At 44.7% G+C, this 20488-nt stretch overlaps 1 protein-coding gene and 1 non-coding gene across 7 annotated transcripts in view; both read right to left on the bottom strand.

The window, feature by feature from the left end:
* The window catches only part of Noct (nocturnin), a 29047-nt gene that overhangs the window by 7765 nt on the left and 794 nt on the right, over positions 1-20488 (bottom strand). Inside the window, exon 1 of one of the 6 annotated variants that reach the window (XM_026386181.2) lies at positions 14722-14740. The exons of 2 other annotated variants lie outside the window; for them this stretch is intronic. Coding sequence is in view for 1 of the 4 variants with exons in the window: in XM_026386179.2 (XP_026241964.2) it covers positions 10417-10432 (16 nt within the window). In the remaining 3 variants the exon portion in view is untranslated. Of the gene's footprint in view, positions 1-9746; positions 9766-10416; positions 10671-13629; positions 13741-14721; positions 14741-20488 lie in introns of those variants that run through there. 3 more of the 6 variants (XM_026386180.2, XM_026386179.2, XM_026386182.2) reach the window with 3 other exon arrangements.
* Trnae-cuc (transfer RNA glutamic acid (anticodon CUC)) lies at positions 18782-18855 on the bottom strand. The gene has a single exon. It is a non-coding gene; the product is annotated as a tRNA-Glu (tRNA).

The following is a 20488-nucleotide window of genomic DNA, read 5'->3' as shown; positions in this document are numbered from 1 at the left end:
TGAGCCAAGGATTTTATATCCAGCAAAACTGGCACCCTGTCTCCAGGAGCCAGGTCTTTTTGCACAAGTTTTTAAGCTGAAAACAGTTCTCACCCCCCACCCTCAGATTGAATGGAGGGCCTCAGGCTTGTCAGGAAGCGCCTACCATTGAGCCTCACTGCAGACATTTTTATTTATTTTGAGACAAGGTTTTGCTCAGTTTCCCAGGCTGGCCTTGAACTTCCAATCCTCCTGCCTCAGCCTCCCCAGTTGCTGGAATTACAGGTATATGACATTATACCCTGAAGTTTTTACATTTTTAAAGAGTTGTTAAATATACACAGAAATGTGTGACAGGATCATTTTTGGTTCACAATGCCTAACTATTTATTATCTAGCCCTTTTCAGAAAAATTTTGCCATCCCTAGAATTAGAGAACAAATCAAATCAAATGACCTGAGATGATGTAGCTTCTCAGAAGAAAAATCAAGTCTAAAACAGGCTCAAAGGAAGAGTACAGTATGGGAAGGCTACAAGACACAACAAGGGACCCGTAAAGATTTAGTCACCAAATGGGGGGGGGGGGGCTAGAATGAGGAGCACATGTCCAAATAAAAGTCCTAAAATTGTTTTTAGCGGCCATGAGCGGTGGCAGTGGTGGTGGCGGTGGTAGTGGCGGTGGCAGTGGCGGTGGCAGTGGTGGTGGCGGTGGCGGTGGTAGTGGCGGTGGTGGTGGTGGTAGTGGCGGTGGTGGTGGTGGTAGTGGCGGTGGTGGTGGTAGTGGTAGTGGTGGTGGTGGTAGTGGTAGTGGTGGTGGCGGTGGTGGCGGTGGTAGTGGTGGCGGTGGCGGTGGCGGTGGCGGTGGTAGTGGTAGTGGTAGTGGTAGTGGTGGTGGTGGCGGTGGTAGTGGTAGTGGTAGTGGTGGTGGCAGTGGTAGTGGTGTTGCTGTTCTGAGACTGTCGTGTACACGTGAGAGGAGGCAAAGGTGATGTGCTGGTGTCCTCACTGCTGGCTTGTTGTGGGGCTGGGGTGGGTAGGCACTGAGTAGGCTGTAGGAAACCATCCAGCCAGCTCACCTTACACTCACAGATTATTAAGTCTGCTCAACCCACCTATTTGTGATGCGGCCTCTGGAAGACCTTCTAGTGGTTTTCAAAAATCAAATCTACCTCAAAGACAAAGTTTGAGATGAATCAAAACATGAAGAACACACAGCAGCCTGACCAAGTATTAAGGCCTCTATGGGACAGACAAAGATGGAGTCCAGTCCAGTCCCAGGAGGACTGCATGGGAAATGCATCGAGAACAGATGGAAACATTTCAAATCTGTTTGTGGGCTCTTCATATACCATCTTCATGACAGGCATCAGAGACATCTTTCTATGTTTCATCCTGAGTGACTATTGTTCCCATCATATTGTGACCCAGAATGGACAACTTCTCTTGGGTGTGATTCTACCACTCAGGTATGAAATAATGCCCCGAGTTTGTCTTCAGAAAGTTTTGCTGCATGGGTGCGGTGGCACACTCCTGCAATCCCAGCAACTAGGAAGGGTGGGGCAGGAGGACTGCAAGTACAAAGCCAGCCTCAGCAGCATAGGCAGATCCTGTCTCAAAATTTAAAAATAAGGGCTGGGGATGTGGCTCAGTGGTTAAGTGCTGAGTCCAACCCCAGTATCCTCTTACCAAAAAAAAAAAGGGCCTGATGCCATGATGCACACCTGAGATCCCGGCCACTCAGAGGCTGAGGGCAGCTGATTACTGGACTGACCTGTTGCATGATGAGCATGTTATGAAGACGAGACAGACGGTCCTCATGCAGCCTCCTGGAAGGTCTGCTCAGGGCCAGGCTGCGCTCCCTGCACCGGGCAGTTCAACCCTAGTCTTTCAGCCACTGTCCAATCTTAATCTAATCTAATGCCACAGTCCTTGAGGATCATCTCCAGGCAGCATGAGGGGTAATTTTACGTTCTTACTCCCTGCGTTCTGGGAAGGGCACGCCATGCCAATAAAACTCGTGCTAATCTTTTCCTCCACGAAGTTAATAAGTGGTGAACGGGCATCATCTCTGATCTAATGAAAGAAGAAAAATGCAACTCTTCAGATGGCCAGAACGATAAGGCTAAAGCAATTAGGATGGTGAAGAGTAACCAGGACAAGGCTTCAAGGAAGCAGATGAAGACAGGGGACCTGCGCAGGCCCATGCATATCAGTGCTCTGCCGGCCAACCGCAGCCACCCCCATCCGTGCCTTACTAATTGCACTCACTTTTTTCAAATATTTCAATGACCACTGTGTGACACACTACTCCAGCCTCCTGAAGACACATTAGTGAACAAAACAGACCGAACTCTCTGTCCTCACTGAGCTGTGTCCTAGTGGGGAGAGACAATACCATATTAAGAGATGAAAAGCTGACAATAACCCTGCATGATTTTTTCAAAAGATCAAATAAAATCTCTCCCCCTCTCGTCTCCCCTCTGACCATATGTAATTTGTCATATGGAGAAAAAGAAGGAGAAAGGATAGGGAACCCTAGTGGACGGAGCAGTGCCATTTTACATTCTATGCCCTTGGAGGCCTCAACCAAAGCTGGCATTTGAGCAGAGAACAGAGACTGTAAGGAAGTGGCCTCCTGGTGCAAGAGCCCTGGCAGAGGAAGAGCAGGCAGGAGCTCAGAGGGGGCACCTGGGCAATCTGAGGAGGAGGGTTAGCACAGCCAATCAGGAGGGGAGGTCAGCCAGGCAACGTGGCCCAGGTCTGCAAGTTCAAAGCCAGCCTCAGCCTCTGGGGCCCTAAGGCCTACCAACTCCAGAGGTCAGCCAGTGGCACAGGCAGCCACCCTGCCAAGCACAAGACAAAGTAACCAGAGTGCCACCAGGACTGGTCAACCGAGGCGCAGATGGGGAGGGCCTCGTTAAGGGGCATCACCTAAACCAAGAGGGTGGCAGCGCAGCACCATGGTGGAGCATGAACCATGAGCCACCGACACATGTTCTGGCTGACCCAAGTGGATCATTTTACTTATTTTTGATAGTGGGTTTTGTTTGTTTTGTGGTCCTGGGATGGAACCCAGGGCCTCATGAATGCTAGGCAAGTGCTCTACCACTGGGCTACACGCCAGTCCTAAAGTGCATTTAAGAGAAAGGAGGCCAGCTGGGTGTGGTGGCACATGCCTATAATCCCAGCAGCTTGGGAGGCTGAGACAGGAGGATTGTGAGTTCAAAGCCAACCTCAGCAAGTTAGCAAGGTCCTAAGCAACTCAGTGAGACCCTAATAAAATACAAAATATTTTGGGACTGGGGATATGCCCCTGAGTTAAATCCCTAGTATGAGAGAGAGAGAGAGAGAGAGAGAGACAGACAGACACAAGGAGGGAGGGAGAGGGGAAGGATGCCAAAGGACTGAGTTCTGGAACAGAGGGTTAGTGTAAAAATCTGCAAAGGCAATGATGACATGGCCAGAGAAGGAGAAAAAATTAGAAGCATGATTTTCTTGGAACCAAATAAAGACCAGTTTATCCAAGAGAAAGTTACCACCTGCATCAAATGCTACTGACAGTTCAAGGAAAATGATGGAGAACCAAAAACACTGGAAAAACTCCAGAAACACTGGGGACTCTGGTGACATTAACAATAGCAATTTTTTACTTTGGTGGAGTTATGGGGAGAAGACTATGTAAGACAGTGCAGAGAAGTTATTTTAAAGGAATTATACCTAAAAAGGAGAGAAATGGAGTAGTGGCAAGGTTATTTTTTAGAATTGGCAGCTATTATACCACATCTGCTTGCTACTGCAGCACTAGAAGGAAGAGCCAGGGGCAGGGGGCTTTTGACTCCTATGATGGCTTGAGGGAGATGACAAATTCCCTCCCCCAAAGCAACTACAAAAACTTGGACAGGGCTGGGGATGTGGCTCAAGCGGTAGCGCGCTCGCCTGGCATGCATGCGGCCCAGGTTCGATCCTCAGCACCACATACCAACAAAGATGTTGTGTCCGCCGAGAACTAAAAAATAAATATTAAAAATTCTCTCTCTCTCTCTCTCTCTCTCTCTCTCTCTCTCTCTCTCTCTCTCTCTCTCCTCTCTCACTCTCTCTTAAAAAAAAAAAAAAAAAAAAAAAAACTTGGACAAATTATCAAAACGAGTCACTTCAATTCTAGAAATGGCAGCTCTGCTGGGGCCTGGGCAGCCACTGGGGCCTGGTGTGTCAGGATGGCAATGGTGCTGAACAGAAAGACTCAAACTGCTGCTCCTCCATGTGTTCAATCTGGGGAGTACAGGTGGGGACAGTGCTAGGACCTGAACCCCTACCTTGCAGATGCTAGGCAAGTGTTTTATCACTGAGCTACATTCCCAACACCAATCAGTGTATCTAGAAGTTTCTGGATGTTGCTAAGACGGGCAGAATATTTTTTCTATACAAAAAAGATTGCAGTTATCTGTGTAGAAACCAGAGCACGTGAGAAAGCCAGGGCACTTGAAGCAGGGACTGAGAAGTCATCAACGAGTCACAGCACAAAAAGCAGCTGAAATTCCTAGGGCGCCTCAGCCTACCTGGGAGCAGGCATCTGCCCTTACCCCTGTAAGCAGAAGCAGGCCCCAGCAGTCTGGTCTGCATGGTATCCTCTGCCAAGTTCTGCCACACTGTCCTTAGCAGGCGCAGCATTTTGGAAGAACTCTTTGCTACAGAATAATCAGTTTCTGTGAGTTCAATGTTCTCACCTAAAATGTTTACTTTATTTTTGAACTGGCAATTTCTTCTTTTTTTTTTTTTTAAGAGAGAGAGAGAGAGAGAGAATTTTAATATTTATTTTTTAGTTTTCGGAGGACACAGCATCTTTGTATGTGGTGCTGAGGATCGAACCTGCACGCATGCCAGGCGAGAGCGCCACCTCTTGAGCCACATCCCCAGCCCCAAGCTGGCAATTTCTTAAGTTTATAAACTGCCTATAAATTTGGTAAACCGAGATTTTTGTCTTTAGCCAAGTTTAAACTCTTAGTGTGATGACAGATTTTTACTATTTTTGCCTTGTTTTTAAAATTGTAATTTTTGTACAGCTCCCTCCTTTTTATGCTTCCAGTTGTAGAATTTATGATCTGAGGGGAAAATTACGATCATCTGAGAATCAGGGGATAGGAATTTGTTTATAGGCCTTTTATGATAACTGCCCATCCATGGTAATGCAGAAAAATTTGTAAATTTGCTACTTCCTTTGAATTGTGGGCACATGGTACATGCCTTTAATCCCAGCAGCTGGGGAGGCTGAGGTGAGAGGATCACAAGTTCAAGTTCAGTCTCTGCAACTTAGGGAGGTCCTAAGCAACTTTGCACGACTCTATCTCAAAAAACAAAAACAAGATACTCCCCCACTGAACTACTTCAAGAAGAGGAACCTCTGGGGGATGATTGTAGTGTGGATATTTTGTAAAGCCCCCATAAAAGGGTCAAACTATGCTGGGGTAGTGTAGCAACATTATAGTTGGTCCTTGAGGTGGTACTGGCTTAATTTGGGTAAGTTTACATTGGGGAGCTGCATTAGGAGCATGAGATGCTACATGTTGTAATACTCTGCAGTAATCAGGGTAAGTAATGGCGGAGCCTGTCTCCCTCTGTGACAGCTGGGACACAGTGCGAGGGGTCAAGCTTACACCGACGTCTTTTTTACTTCTGAGTTTGGTTTGCTTGTGTTGGTTGTTTTGCTTTTTGGAGCAGACAGTTTCCATAAGGAAGATTCTTACTCGTGGACTTGATTCTCAGGGACCAGGGCGCGCGTACTACAGAGCTCAGCCCCAGAGCCACACCGAGTCCCCGCCCTGCGCTGGGGAAGATGCTGTCCTCTTGGAGAGTTATCCTGTTCTGCGGTTTCTTACTGGATTACACCCTTTGCAAAATACAAACACTCCACTGTCCCCTGAACAGTCGCGGTCTGGTGGCTCCTTTGTTCCCTCTCCCGAGGCTCTGCTTTCCGCTCAGCTCCTGTTCTGGCCTTGGTGCCACCCGGTCCACGAGGCTCCGATGCCCTTCCCACTCATGCGCAGGGATCTGGACTTCAAAATCTCTTCCCAGTCTTGCCTGCTTCTATTTGGGGCTTAGTGACCTGCACCTGCTCCTGGCCCCTCCTGCCTTGTCGGCCCACGGGCATTGGGCATCGTCCCCTTGACCATGGGACCACACATTTCTCACGGCACTCGTGCTCATCGTACGTGATACCCACTGCTCCCTTTGCCCCGTGCTCTGTGGGTGGCATCTGGCACGTGGACCTGTTATTACCAGCCTGAAGGAACCCCCTCGGAATGCACCGGTCAAACGGACCTTTAGGATGCAGCTCTTGGTCACCACAGGGGTTTAGCCTGGTCATTTCATGTGAATTAGCATCTGATTGGTAATCTTAGATTTCTTGATTAAAAACACAAATAAATTGGTTAATTTGGGTTCATCTTTCAATAATACAGGTGTTTGAATGGAAGGATTGGAATCTGTTCTATTTGGTGCTTACTGAAAATATTTTGAATTAGTATGTACAAATTATTACAATTTCTTTATTAAATTCAAAAGCTTTATCAAGTAACAATTTTTCAGTCTTGGGAGAAAAAAGTTATTTCAGGGCTCTGGCCATTGACCAAAAGACAAGTAAAAACTCATGAAGGTTATTGAAGAGGTAAGAACAGAGACAGTCTGACAGTTGTGCCCAGGGCGGCTCCCATTTCCTCCACCCCAGTTCTACGGGAGTAGTTTAAGTAGGGCAGGGAAGGTGTTGCATCAGTAAGTTAGAATCTTCCACACAGAAAAGCCCAAATGCTGATGGCTTCACTGTGTGAATTTGATAAAAGAGTTAAAAAATAAAAACCAGCTTAGGTGTTAGTCAAAAGATGAATAGGGGCTGGGGTTGTGGGTCAGTGGTAGAGCACTTGCCTTGCATGCGTGGGACACTGGGTTCAATCCTTAGCACCACATAAATAAAGATATTGTATCCATCTACAACTAAAAAATTTTTTAAAAAGAATAGATAAATAAAGTGTGGTATATGTACAAATGGAGTTTTACTCAGACACAAAGAAGAGTAAAATTATGTCATTGCAGGAAAACAGATGGAACTTGAGAATATTATGCTAAACAGAATAAGCCACTCAGAAAGTCAAGGGTTGTGTTTCCTCTTGCATGTGGAAGTTAGAAAAAAGGGGAAAAGTAGTGAGAGTGGGATCTTGTGAAAACAGAAGAGAGACTGCCAGGTTTGGTGGTGCACACCTGTAATCCCAGCAACTCAGGAGGCTGAGGCAGGAGGATTGTAATTCAAAGCCAGCCTCAGCAACTTAGTAAGACCCTAAGGACTTAGTGAGATCCTGTCTTTAAAAAAAAAAAAGGACTGGGGATGTGGCTCAGTGGCTAAGCACCCCTGGATCCCATCCCCAGTACAAAAAAAAAAAAAAAAAAGGCGGGGGAGAGGGAGAACATTAGAAGAGAGGAAGGGAACTGGGGGAGGGAGGTAGGAAAGGAAAGGTAAGGTACTGGGGCCTGAATGTGTAACAACAAATTCCACCATTTTATATATGGTAATGTGCCAATAAAAATAACAAAATAATAAATATGACCAATCCTACACAAATTCCTATTTATTATTTCCCATGTACAGTCACTAAAGTAGACAGTTTGGCAGGTTTTTGTTTGATAAATTAAAAAGATTTTCCATATAGTCCCAAACTCACACCCCTGTGTATTTACCAAAATTAAGTGAAAATGAACATTCACATATAAATCCATATGCAAATGTTCACAACCTTTATTCACAACTGCCCAAAACTGGAAACAACCAAGATGCCCTTCAGCATGTGAACAGATAAACTACAGGAGATCCATAAAATGAAACACTACAGAGACACAAAGGAACAGCTGTCGACTCAAGAACATGGTGAATCTTAAATGCATTCTGTAAGTGAAAAAAGCTAGATCCAAAAAAGCCACATGTTGTGTGATTCATTCATGGTGTCCTGGAAAAGTCCAAGGGAAGGAAGGCAGATGGGTGGTGGCAGGGGCTAAGGAGGGAGGGGTGGTTGGCTTCAGAGGCCATGTGCAGGGGAATGTTTAGGTGAGAAAACTGCTCTGAGTAGGAACAGCGTGGTGGATGTTGACTCGGTGCATGTCCCAAGCCCACAGAAGAAGCCACTGCAAAGAATAAACTCTAATGGATGCAAAAATATAAACCAGGAGGTTCAAGGAAATGAAGACCCCGATGAAGGAATCTAATGATATTGCAGATATATGGACACCTTGCCAAAGTAATTCAGGGAAAGAGGAGTTGTGAGCTCAGAAACCTTGGAAACAGTGTTTGAATGGGAAACTAAACGGAGTACGGAGCGCAGTACTTCAGTGGTAAAGCTGTTTCTGGTGGGGGAGGGAGGTAGTAACAACCCTGGAACTGCTTTACACCTACTCTGGGGATGGTGAACAAACAGGTAAATGGATAACAGGTAAATGTTTGGGTTGTCAGAAGTCGGTCTGCCACAGAGAGGAGTTCTAGGCAATGGAGGGAAGGCTAGAATGAACCACTTGGTACTGCGCTAGAGTAAGAGACATCAGTAGGAAGTCATGTTTACACATAGAAATAATTATGGTGTGCATGTACGGCTTTGTGTGTACATGTGCATTTCCTGGTTCCATTTCCTGAGAGTGAGCACCCAGTGGCAGCAAGCACACCCTGTGCCCAGATCTTGGTTTCTAATACCATTCTCAAAGACAAACAGAATCTGGCTCCTTGGAGAAATGACTAGGGCAGCCGGATACAGTGGTACATGCCTGTTATCCCAGCAACTTGGGAGGCTGAAGCAGGAGGATCACAAGTTCAAGGCCAGGCCCTAGCTACTTAGTGAGATCCTGTCTCAAAATAAAAAATGAAAAGGGCTGGGGATATGGCTCAGTCCAAAAAAAAAAAAAAAAAAAAAAGACTAGGATAGGAAAAATAAAGATGAGCCAGACAAGGATGCAGCCTGAGAGTTCTCAGTGGTCAAAGCAGGAACAGTTGGAGCAGAACAATTCAGGGTTAGATTATAACCCCAAGGGTGACCTGTGGATGAGCCCAGAATAAAGATGATTGAGGAAGTGGGGGTGGGAGCAGTGGGGGTGACAGCCTCCCACAGGGAGGGGCAAAAGGAGAGCTCTGGCACACTTCATGTTGACCAGATGATCAGTGTCAATATCATGAGTGGCTGAATCATGTTAGCAGAACCTGATGTGATATGACTGTCACTTTACCTCTGTGATCTGTCCCTGCCAAACCCATAACTCCAGCCTCACCATGAGAAAAGCATCAGAAAACTCTGGCTGAAGACACTTCAAAATACCAACCAGTGTTCTTTAAACTGTCAAGGTCTTGAAAAACAAGGAAAGGGCTGGGGATGTGGCTCAAGTGGTAGCGTGCTCGCCTGGCATGCGTGCGGCCCGGGTTCGATTCTCAGCACCACATACCAACAAAGATGTTGTGTCCGCCGAGAACTAAAAAATAAATATTTAAAAAAAAAAAAAAAAAAAAAGAAAAACAAGGAAAGACTGAGACCGTCACAGAGCAGGAGTCCAATGTCTAAATGCACTGTGGTCTCCAGACCACGAAGGCTGCAGCTACGTGGACAGTGAGGTACCGGTCACTTCTCAGTCTGACAAATGCACTTTGTCGTGTCAGATGTCAACCTTCTGGGAAAGTGAGCCAGGGATATGTGGACTCTCCACAGTACCTTCACAACTTTTCTAAAATAATTTCAATATGAAAAATTTACCTGGAGAACGGACCAGTCTCAAGTGTAAAAGCTCAAATTGTACTTCAAGAAAAAGCACAGAGAAAATCTTTGTGATGTGAATGTGTTAGGCAAAGAGTTCTTCAACAGAGTCCCAAGAGTATAACCGTAAAAGAAAAAAAAAAATACATAGGATTTCATTAAAATTAAAATACATTAGCCAGGTACAGAGACTCAGGAAGCTAAGACAGAAAGATTGCAAATTCAAGGCCAGCCTGAGCAATTCAGCAAAAGTCTATCTCCAAATAAAAAGGGATGAGAATTATACCTCAGTAGTATAGCACCACTGAGTTAAAGCCACAGTTCCATAAATAAATAAGTCAATTAAAAGATAAAACATTTTGCTTTAAACCATTAAGAAAGTGATAAGGTATGGTAGTGCATGAATCTCAGGGGACTGAGGCAGGAGGATCACAATTTTAAGGTCAAGCAACCTGGAGAGACCTATCTCAAAATAAAAAAAATTCAATAGGCTGGGGATGTAGCTCAGTGGTAGAGCTCTTGCCTAATATGCATGTATCACTAGGTTCCATCCCCAGCACCAAAAAAATAAAAATTAAAAATGTGACAAGACACAGATTGAGAACATATTTACAAATCATGATCTTAATGGACTTGCAAATCAGAACTATTTGGAGACACCATCACATACCTGCTGAAATGGCCATAGTCAAAGGGACCACGTGGAGTGTGGAGGATACAGTCTCCTCCTGCTGCAGGCAGGCGGTTTTCAAATGCCTCAGCCATTTTGGAAACAGTTTTGCATCATTTTAAAAAGTTACACATCAGTTTAGCACATGACCAGATAATTTCAGTCCCAGGAATCTATTCCAGACAAATGAGAACATATGTGCCCACCAAGAATGGCTCATGCATGTTCGCAGCAGGGGGAATCTTCATGATGTCCTGAATGGAAACAACTCAGTGAGCACCCTGGGCGCCAGTGAAGCGCAGCAGGTCCACACAGCAACGGAGGGACCCCTGGGACAGGAACTCACACTAAGAAAGTCGTGTCAGAGGCCTGACTCTGCAGGGAGAAAGCAGATCCGTGGATGCGTGGCTGAGCCGCAGCTGGCCTTGAGGGATCTGGGGGACAGAAGTGTTCCCAGCCTGGACCATAGTGGTGGCTGCATGACTATATAAATTCACGACAAATTACTGAACTATCACATTGTTATTTTATGGTCAGTACATAGTCTTCAGTAAAGCTGGGGAAAACGGATGGATTAATGCAGATATTGCCCAGAGTGGACGGACTGTGAAGGGAATGAGTCCAGGCCCTCCTTCTGCTCATCTCCGACCCCATCCTCCGGCCCCTTACTCTTGCCCTTCCACCTTTCACCATGGGCTGATGCAGCAAGATGCTGGTCCCTCAATCATGGACTTCCCATTTCCTGGAGGAAATGGAAGGAATAAGTAGATAACAAATAAATCTGTCGCTTGTTTTTTTTTTTTTTTTTTTTAAGGACTGGGAATTGAACTCAGGGGCAATTTGCCTTTGAGCCACATCTCCAGCCCTTTTTAGTTTTTGATACAAGTTCTCACTAAATTGCTTAGAGCCTTACTACGTTGCATAGGCTGGCCTTGAATTTGTAATCCTCCTGCCTCAGCCTCCCAAGTCATTGGAATTATAGGCTAAATTTGTCCTTTATAAATGACCCAGTCTCAAATGTTCTGTTAGAGCAGCACAATGAACTATAAAACACCTTAAGACCATGGAATGCTGGATATGCATCAAGCTCACTCTGCTTGCTTTGACTGCAATCCCAGGAAGCAGCTACTCTAACAATGTCCACTCTACAACCAGTGAGGGAAAAACCCTACAACCATCCTCACTGCTTATTCACCTAGGACGGGGCTGGGGTACCACTTGGGGTAGAGCACTTGCCTAGAGCGTGCCCAAAATTTTAAACACACAAAAAGTCCCATTCATTTTTGTAAGTATCAAGCATTTAAAAAATTTCCTTTCACACACAAATACATGTCTATTTCCAAGATTTCTTGCCATTTTACAGAAACTGTATGACGTAATAAGAGCTCCCTGTCTGAACTTTAATAAAAAGATCTTCAAGCCAGGTGGCTCACACCTGTAATCCTAGCGGCCTGGGAGGCTGAGACAGGAGGATGGCGAATTCAGAGCCAGCCTCAGCAAAGGTGAGGCACTAAGCAACTCAGTGAGACCCCGTCTCTAAATAAAATAGAAAATAGGGCTGGGGATGTGGCTCAGTGGTTGAGTGCCCCTGAGCTCAATCCTGGTACCAAAAAAAAAAAAAAAAAAAAAAAAATCTTCAAACATTCAGAAATGATCAATGTTCAAAGCTTATTTCCTGAGGCCAAATAAATTCATCCAAATGGAAATTAAGGTATCAAAAAATACCAAATTGCAGCCAAAACCTTTGAACTTCATCTGGTACTCAGACTGGCTTCTAGGTCTAATTTTATATTTGGAAATAAGCATTTTGAATTTGACCTCATATGTATTGAGTTTCTGCCACTTTGCTAGAAAGTATCAGCCATTGTTCTCAATGCATACCCAAGTTATATGATTTACATAGGATTTACATAGGCAATAGACACATCAAAACAGCTGTATCTCAGGGCTGGGAGTGGAGCCTGTAGCAGAGTACTTGCCTGGTCTGTGTAAGCACCACTATCACAACAGAAAACCTATTCTTAGTGGCAAGCAGCCCACCCCTTGCCACTAATTCTATAAGCATATTTTCATATATGGCTAGAACTAGATACTTTCATCCCTTCTACTATTAACTATTACCAATACCTCACTTCTACTTTATTTCATTAGAATAAATAGCTTTTCTTACTCTTATAATGGCCTTTAAAGAATTTTGGATATTTAAGATTTTTTAGATTTCTTAAATACAGTAGTACAGATTGAATATATCTTTATCTGAAAGGCTTGGGACCAGAATGTTTTGAATTTCAGATTTTTAAAATTTTGGAATATTTGCATATACATAATGAAATATTTTGTGGATAGAACCAAGTCAAACATAAGACTCATTTGTTTCATATACACTGTATGTACCTAGCCTGAAGGTAATTTCAGGCTATTTCCAATGTGCCTGCCTGTGTTTTGACTGCAACTCATCACAGGAGGCCAGGTATAGACTTTTCCTTTGGGGAATCACACCTATGGTCCCAAGCCTTTCAGATAAAGATATATTCAATCTGTACTACTGTATTTAAAAAATCTAAAAAAATCTTAAGTATCCAACAATTCTTTAATGGCTATTATAAGAGTAAGAAAAGATATTTATTCTAATGAAATAAAGTAGAAGTGAGGTATTGGTAATAGTTAATAGAACCTGCAAAGTTTCAGATTTTAGAGCATTTTTGGATTTTGAATGTTCAGATTAGCAACATCAATCTACAGTAAATAAACTTCTCACATTTAGTCATCTGCTTACTTTCCTAAAAAATGGGCAAATCATTAAAATATTTAAATATATATATGCATCCTTAATGATACCATTTACCACACACTTCTAAAGCAATCCAGGCAGATGACAAAATCCTAGAGTAGTAACCACAAGGAAATCGTCCAAGATTTAATAAAACACTTTCCCATCAATAATTATAATGCTGGATGACAAAGGTCCAAGCCCAAACTGACCGGGGCCCACCACCCATCTGAAGCAGTCCTGACACCATGCAGGAACCAGACACCTCCCCAGATTTGTCCCTCTAGATACAAGGGACTGTGTGTTCCAGGCTGTGTTCAAACCGTTTGGTTGGTGAATAATTTTTCTCAGTTTGAGCTTACTATCTTGAAAGGGTAACTCAGCAAAAACAATGATTAAAAGTCAAAGAATAAGCAAAAGGCAGAATTATCTTGGGTACACACCTGGGAAGCTGCCGAAGCTGATCAACCTTGGGCCCAAGAAAACCCTCAAGAATAAAGTACACAATACACCAAAACTGCCACCAACCAACGTCACAGGAAGGCATCATTGAAGCAGCAATCCAATGGTGCCATCTGCTGGCCAAGTGTGGAACCGCCTCAGAAACTTCAGAGCTACTAAAGTAGCTGGTTTTCATTATGCTTATTAGACCTGGTTCCTGAATAAATTTGGCCACCTTCAAGACAAGCCAGCAAAAATGAAGACAATATTCAGCAACATAAAACAGCTTGGATGTTGACTACATGGTATATTTATTCCTTTCAAATTCTGAGACAGAGTCTTGCTAAGTTCCCAAGGCTGGCCTTGAATTTGTGATCCTCCTGCCTCAGTCTCCTCAGGTGCTGAGCTTGATTACAGGTGTACACCACCATACCTGGCACAGTATATTTATTTAAAATAGAACTAATATAGATACAAGCTCCGTTGTTCAAATCAATGGGGCACAATTTGGTGGCTCTCATTTTCTTACACCTGGCCCGCACCCTTGGTGACTTGAACTCCAATCCTGATCAAGCACCCAGAAGACGCTGTGAAGATTGAGTTGAGCAGGATGGACCGGCTAGGTGACAGCTACACCTCTTCTGCTTAGTGATGCTTGTCTTCTGGACTTATGAGCAGGCGACTGACATTTAAGAGAATGTGCCACGGCCACTTCCACATTCTTTTCACTGCTTTTTCTAACAACCCTGAGAACCAGGTGTCCTACTGGGCCTTTTACAGACCCGGACAGTGGAGAGCACCTGCACCGTGGATGGCTGCCTGTCACCATCTCCAACCGTGTGGCGCCTGCCTGTGAGGGAGCAGCCGGGCACACACTGCCGCCTATCCTACGTGCCAGGAATAGACAGAGGTCAAGTTCCACCTCCTCCATCGGTCAGACGTCATTGTCATTACAGCACACAGCTGGTACAGCACAAAGTGTACAACGCAGTGTCACGACCCGCCTGGCATTACCCAGATATCAAATGAAGGTCACGAATCCACCCAGAGTGTCTAAAAATACACGGCCCAACAAGGCAAGCGACCTTTCTTACCAGGCGTCAGTCACAGGCTAGACAAGGATGCCTGAGTGTTTTCCAGAAAAGGCTGAGCTATACCTTCAGTGGAGACAGTGGAGACAGCCTCACCTAAAGGACATCTCTGAGGAAAAGGAAATCCCTCCCCAGGAAAAGCTGGTCTGACTGGAGCCAACCACTGCTGCAAGCTGGGCTTTTCCAGAATAATCCTCTGAACAGTCAGGCCAACACCAGCGATCTTCATCACTAGCAGTCAGTATCTGGGATTTTAGTTAAGAAAGCCAGAAGCGATATTGGAAAATAAGGATGCTGTCAAGAAGCCAAACACTTGGAGGAGCTCCAGAAAGACAGGGACAGGTCTGAGTTCACAGAGGAACCACAGTGCAGGGAACTGCAGGAGCTAAAAAGGCAAAGGTGGCCCTTCCAAGGGTGCCCTGGAGAGGCTTCAAGGTAAATCTGCACACAGGGGGGCAGGAGAGGCCGAGGGCCAGCTGTGAGGCAGTCCATTCAAGAATGAAATCTGAAGCAGCCACTGGCCACAGCTTTCCCTCTCACACAGGCAGAGCCTGGGAAAGATGGCTTTGGCTGCTGGGTAGAAACAGAAGGCTCCAGGGAAAGTGGGCGGTGTGCCACAGAAAGGCTTCCAAGGCTGAAGCAATCTGCAAGAGCAGACCATATCAAGAGCTTGCTGTGGACCTGAGGGTACCTACCAACCAACCACCTGGGGACTGACCCAGGGATGCTCCAACACTTAGCCACACCCCCAGCCCTTTCTATACATATATTTATTTATTTTTATTTTTTTGGTACCAAGGATTGAACCCAGAGGCACTTAACCACTGAGCCACACCCCCAACGCTTTTTATTTATTTATTTTTTTAATTTTGAGACAGGGTCTGGCTAAGTTGCTTAAGGCCTCACTAAGTTGCGGAGTCTGGCTTTGAACTTGAGATCCTCCTGGCTCAGCCTCTGAGTAGCTGGGATACAAGCATGAGCCATGGCACCGAGCTCTGTTTTTCAAAAGGCAAGAGGTTAGACCGTGGGACGCAGTGAAGTCCTTCTTGCTTTAGGGAAGGTAGAGGTCAGGTCCTCAGGAGGCTGCCTCATACATTCTCCAGGGAAGGCCAGATGCCAACTCACCAGACCTCTTCCCACTCAGCTCTTCAGAGAGGTGGAAGGAGAAAAAAGTAGACATCTACTTGCACTTAAAGCTCCTGTTATAGACACAAAACAGATTTCCATGAAAGGGGGGCTACTGGAGAACTAGAAAATCTCTAGAAATGTAAAATGACTGCAAAACAGGAAATTTCAGAAAATGTCATGAAATAAAGATAAAGGCATTAAAAACATGAAGAGACATGGGGGAGAGATCCATAAGGCCAACAGTCTAACAGGGGATCAAGAACATGAGAACAAGAGGCAATATAGTGGTAAGAACAGTCCAAGAAACAATGGAATGTTCCCTGCGCTAAAGACTGCACCTGCTCAACAGGTGCTGAGACATTTATTTGGATGAAACTTTAGAATACCAAGGATAAGAAAACTTTCAAATTTCTATAGACAGTTCTCACAGTGATATTTACACTTTGGAGGCAAAAGATTTTCATTATTGGTTTGTGTTAATTTCTGTAAGTTTTGGGAAAAAAAATAAAAAACATCAAGTCATGAAATTATTTACAAATAAAATGCAGCAGACTCTTGTTGTTGAGAGTTCACATCCATAAAAACAAAGCATAAAAAGGAAACAGAAAAATAATATATCCAAGGAATTATTAGAATTGGCAAATAACTCACATTGTAGCTTGTGCTGGACCAGGTACTGACAGTCCTGGTGCGTTTGCAGACAGACAGACAGACAGATGGGCAGCAGAAGCTCGCCCAATCCCACTTCCTTCTTCTCTTTCCCCAACCAAATATTGATTACTAATCTAAAGAGTACCTCCATGGAAGGTATGATGGCGCACACCTGCAATCCCAGTGGCTCGGGAAGCTGGGGCAGGAGGTTCATGAGTTCAAAGCCAACCTCAGCAACAGTGAGGCACTAAGCAACTCAATGAGACCCTGTCTCTAAAGAAAATACAAAATAGGGTTGGGAATGTGGTTCAGTGGTTGAGTGCCCCTGAGTTCAATTCCTAGTACTAAATTAAAAAGAAAGAAAGGAAGGAAGGAAGGAAGGAAGGAAGGAAGGAAGGAAGGAAGGAAGGAAGGAAGGAAGGAAGGAAAGAAAGAAAGAAAGAAAGAAAGAAAGAAAGAAAGAGAAAGAAATGTATGGCTGGAGTCTAAGCACTTAGCAAAATGAGTCCTCGCTGGTGCACCTGTGCTGCCTACCTGGGCTGTATGTCAGAATGAGATGTTCAGGTTCCACTTGCAGGTATTAAAATTCAGAGGATCTGGGCCTTACATTTGTTTGATAGAAGAAGGGGAAAAAAAAAATCATTCTTTCCCTAGGCCCTCCTGCCCAAGTCCCCAGCATTCTGAATCCAACTAGGTTTCAGGTGTTACTCTGACACCAGGCAGAGACAAGACAGCCAGGGTTCTCAGAACAAATCCAAAATTTCTTAATTCCTCTTTTCACAATAGTCCTAGTTCGATCACCAACATCAATGCACAATGCCCTCCAAAGTTCTGTTTATTAAAGTACGATAATAACTATTTAATAACTATCAAGGCCCTATAAAGTCTGATTACTCATTGGACTCCTAACAACAAATATTGAGGCTGTGAGTCTCCTTTCTTCTCCATACCCCTCCTTCCAAGAAACCAGAAGATAATTGCCTCACTCTTTAGTGAACAGAACAGACAAACCTTGCTCATATTTATCCAGGGATCTACCTCGATGACAATGTCAGCCTCAAGTTTCTTCTCACGAACTGCATAAATTTGCCAACTCCTTCCTTTCTGTCCTGGGGGTAAATGCTATTGCTCAGGGGTCTGCTGAACTGCCTCGGCCCCCAAACTCACCATCCTAGCCCTTTTTCAGAATCCTCTTCATGGCTTCTCAAACTTGTCAGAAACACCTGGGACACTTGTGAAATATACCAATTTGCCAGTTTTCTCAGGAAATTGATCCAAGCAGATAGGTGCAGAAGCACAAATCGGTATTTTAACAAATGACCCAGATGGTTCTGGAAGTACCTCTTTTCCAAAGATGTTTCCCACTGCCCCCTCATCTACCACCTCCTTCCAGGTACTCCCTTCCAAAGTACCCTCCCTTCCTCCCAAAGCAAAGATTTCCCCACTGATTTGTCTTCTCAATTCCTGTTGCAATCAGCCATGTGGTACAAAGTAACAGTTGGCCTTTTAAGTCTACTGGTGTTCAAGGGAGAATGTGGATATACTCTATCAATTCATCTCATTTGCTTTTTCAGGTGACGTCTACCATTAGGAGTCAGCAAACAAAGTTCAATAATGTGCAAATGTTTGTATGTAAGTGGGCTGAAGATGGTTCTAGAGCCACGATTATTAACTCAAGAGCCCCCCACAGTTCACTGTATTGAAACTGCTACCACCAAGTGCAACAGGAAAATGATACCTTAGTTCTCCCACAAGGAAAGCAATTTAGTCTGTAGAAGCTTGATAATTACAAGCTTTCCCATTTCTTCTCTCTCATAAGCAGCTTACTCACATAGTTAAGGGACCTCCTAAATAAAGCCGCCTCCTCAACAGAGTTGGTATTTGCTTTTAAAATTGTACCAAGAAAAAAGCATTGTGTTCCAGCGGTGAGCGGTAATCCAGCCAACTCTTCATTATCTGAGGAGGGATCTGGGGGCCAGCACTGACATCCCACGGCAGCGCCCACTGCAGCTCAACCAGTGCAGTAACTGTGGCAGCTGCAGCCTCTTTATGGGGGCTGCTGTCTTGGCTTGAGGAAAAACATTGAGATCATCTCCCAGTTCCCCTTTAAATCCTAAAAACCTAGCACTTGAAACTTAAAAGGGACTGATTTCATTTTCCCAGTAACTTTTTTGAGGTAGAGTCCAGGGTGCTCTACCACTGAACAATATCACTCCCATATCCCCCCCCCCAACAAGGAGTCACTAAAGTTGCTGACACTCGTCTTGAACTTTTTTGTGTGTGTGTGTGGTGCTGGGGATTGAACCCAGGACCTTGTGCATGAGAGGCAAGCACTCTACCAACTGAGCTATATCCACAGCCTCACGGGGTCTTGAACTTGAGATCCCCCCTGCCTCAGCCCCCAAGTAGCTGGGATTACAGGCCCACATCATGCCACACCCAGTTCATCTCCCCAGTAACTGATAATTGCTCAAAGGCATAATTAGGAAAGGAACTGATTATCAAATGGGTCCAAACCTTGGGACTCATTACCACTCCGCACAAAAGACTGGAGGGCAGAACAGCTTTTAGCTCCTTCAAAGCCTGTCTTACCTGTGGGTATAAATTTTGCAACTTTGGAGCATTTAACAATCATCTGTTTAGCATGCATGAGGCCCTGGGTTCAATTCCCAGAACCCAATTAAACAAAACACTTCACCCCCCCCCAAATCCCCACAAAACTGGAGTTTTATTATTATCTGCCTCAGTAATACGGAAACCCAGGGGCCCCCTATTAAGCATTCTGATTTAGTAGCTCTACAAGGGATATTCCATCCTCCTCATTTCTAAAAGCACCTGCAGGCAGGTTCTGGGCACTGTCTACTTTACAAAGGGCCTCTTTGCTCAGGCCTCCCCCCTCTGGCTCCTGCTTTGCAGCAACAAAATGCTTTACATTAATCTCTTCCAATTCTAACCAGGCTTCAAGGCCTGGTTCATGGACCAACCACTTCTACAAGCCTAAAAGGATGACCCCTGCTGAAAGGGACTTTCCTCCCCTGGCACCCTGGTGCCATTTGCAAATCTTTAACCATAAGAAAAAAAGGTGTTTCATCTCACTGAACAGCTCTTTCTTCCCCAAGGCTCAGCTCTCAACAATGGTTTCATTTCTTTTCTTCTTTTGGTGCTAGGGATGGAAGGCAGGGCCTGTGCATCCTGGAGCTCTACCATGAAGCAACCTGGATGGGCTGGGATGTGGGTGTTGCTCCAGGAGGGAAGCTTGCCTGGCATCTGTGAGACCACATTCCGTCCCCAGCACCGCACACATGCCGCGCACAACACACGCAAAAGGAGCCCTGCCAAATCCTTGGATTTATCTTTATCTATAAAATCAAGGATTTATTTATCTTTTAGAAACTTCATTAAGTACACCTATATCAGAAGCCTAACATTTTGCCCAGGTACAGAGGCAGATGGAGGTAATCCCAGCTACTCAGAGAATTTCAAGCTGCAGGACTGCCTGGGCAATTTGGGGGAACCCTGTCTCAAAATAAAAAAGGCCTGGGGTTGTAGCTCAGTAGTACAGCACCCCTAGGGTCAATGCCCAGTAGTGGGGGTGAGGGTGGAACCACTCTTGGTGAACAGAGGGCATCAGTTTTTTTTAAGACCTAAACTAACGTATACAGGACACCGAATGACAGAAGTATTAAAAGTGGAAGGCCCAAGATGGGTGTGGTGGCAAACGCCTGTAATCTCAGTGACTCTGGGAGGCTGAGGCAGGAGGATCGGCAAGTTCCAGTTCAACCTAAGCAATTTAGGGAGATCCTGTTTCAATTAAAACAAACAACAACAAAAACAAACAAAAAAAGACAAAGGATAGAAGACTAGGGATGTAGTTCAATGCTAAAGTGCGCCTGGGTTAAACCTCCAGTACAAAACAAAGAGTGGAAGGCTTAAAAAAAAAAATCCAATAAATGTTAACACCAGTCAACCTGGTGTTAACACGACTTTAAGG

The sequence above is a fragment of the Urocitellus parryii genome, chromosome 10 (genome assembly GCF_045843805.1).
Source record: "Urocitellus parryii isolate mUroPar1 chromosome 10, mUroPar1.hap1, whole genome shotgun sequence".
Lineage (NCBI taxonomy): Eukaryota > Metazoa > Chordata > Mammalia > Rodentia > Sciuridae > Urocitellus > Urocitellus parryii.
This window is presented reverse-complemented; position numbering and strand designations above follow the sequence as displayed.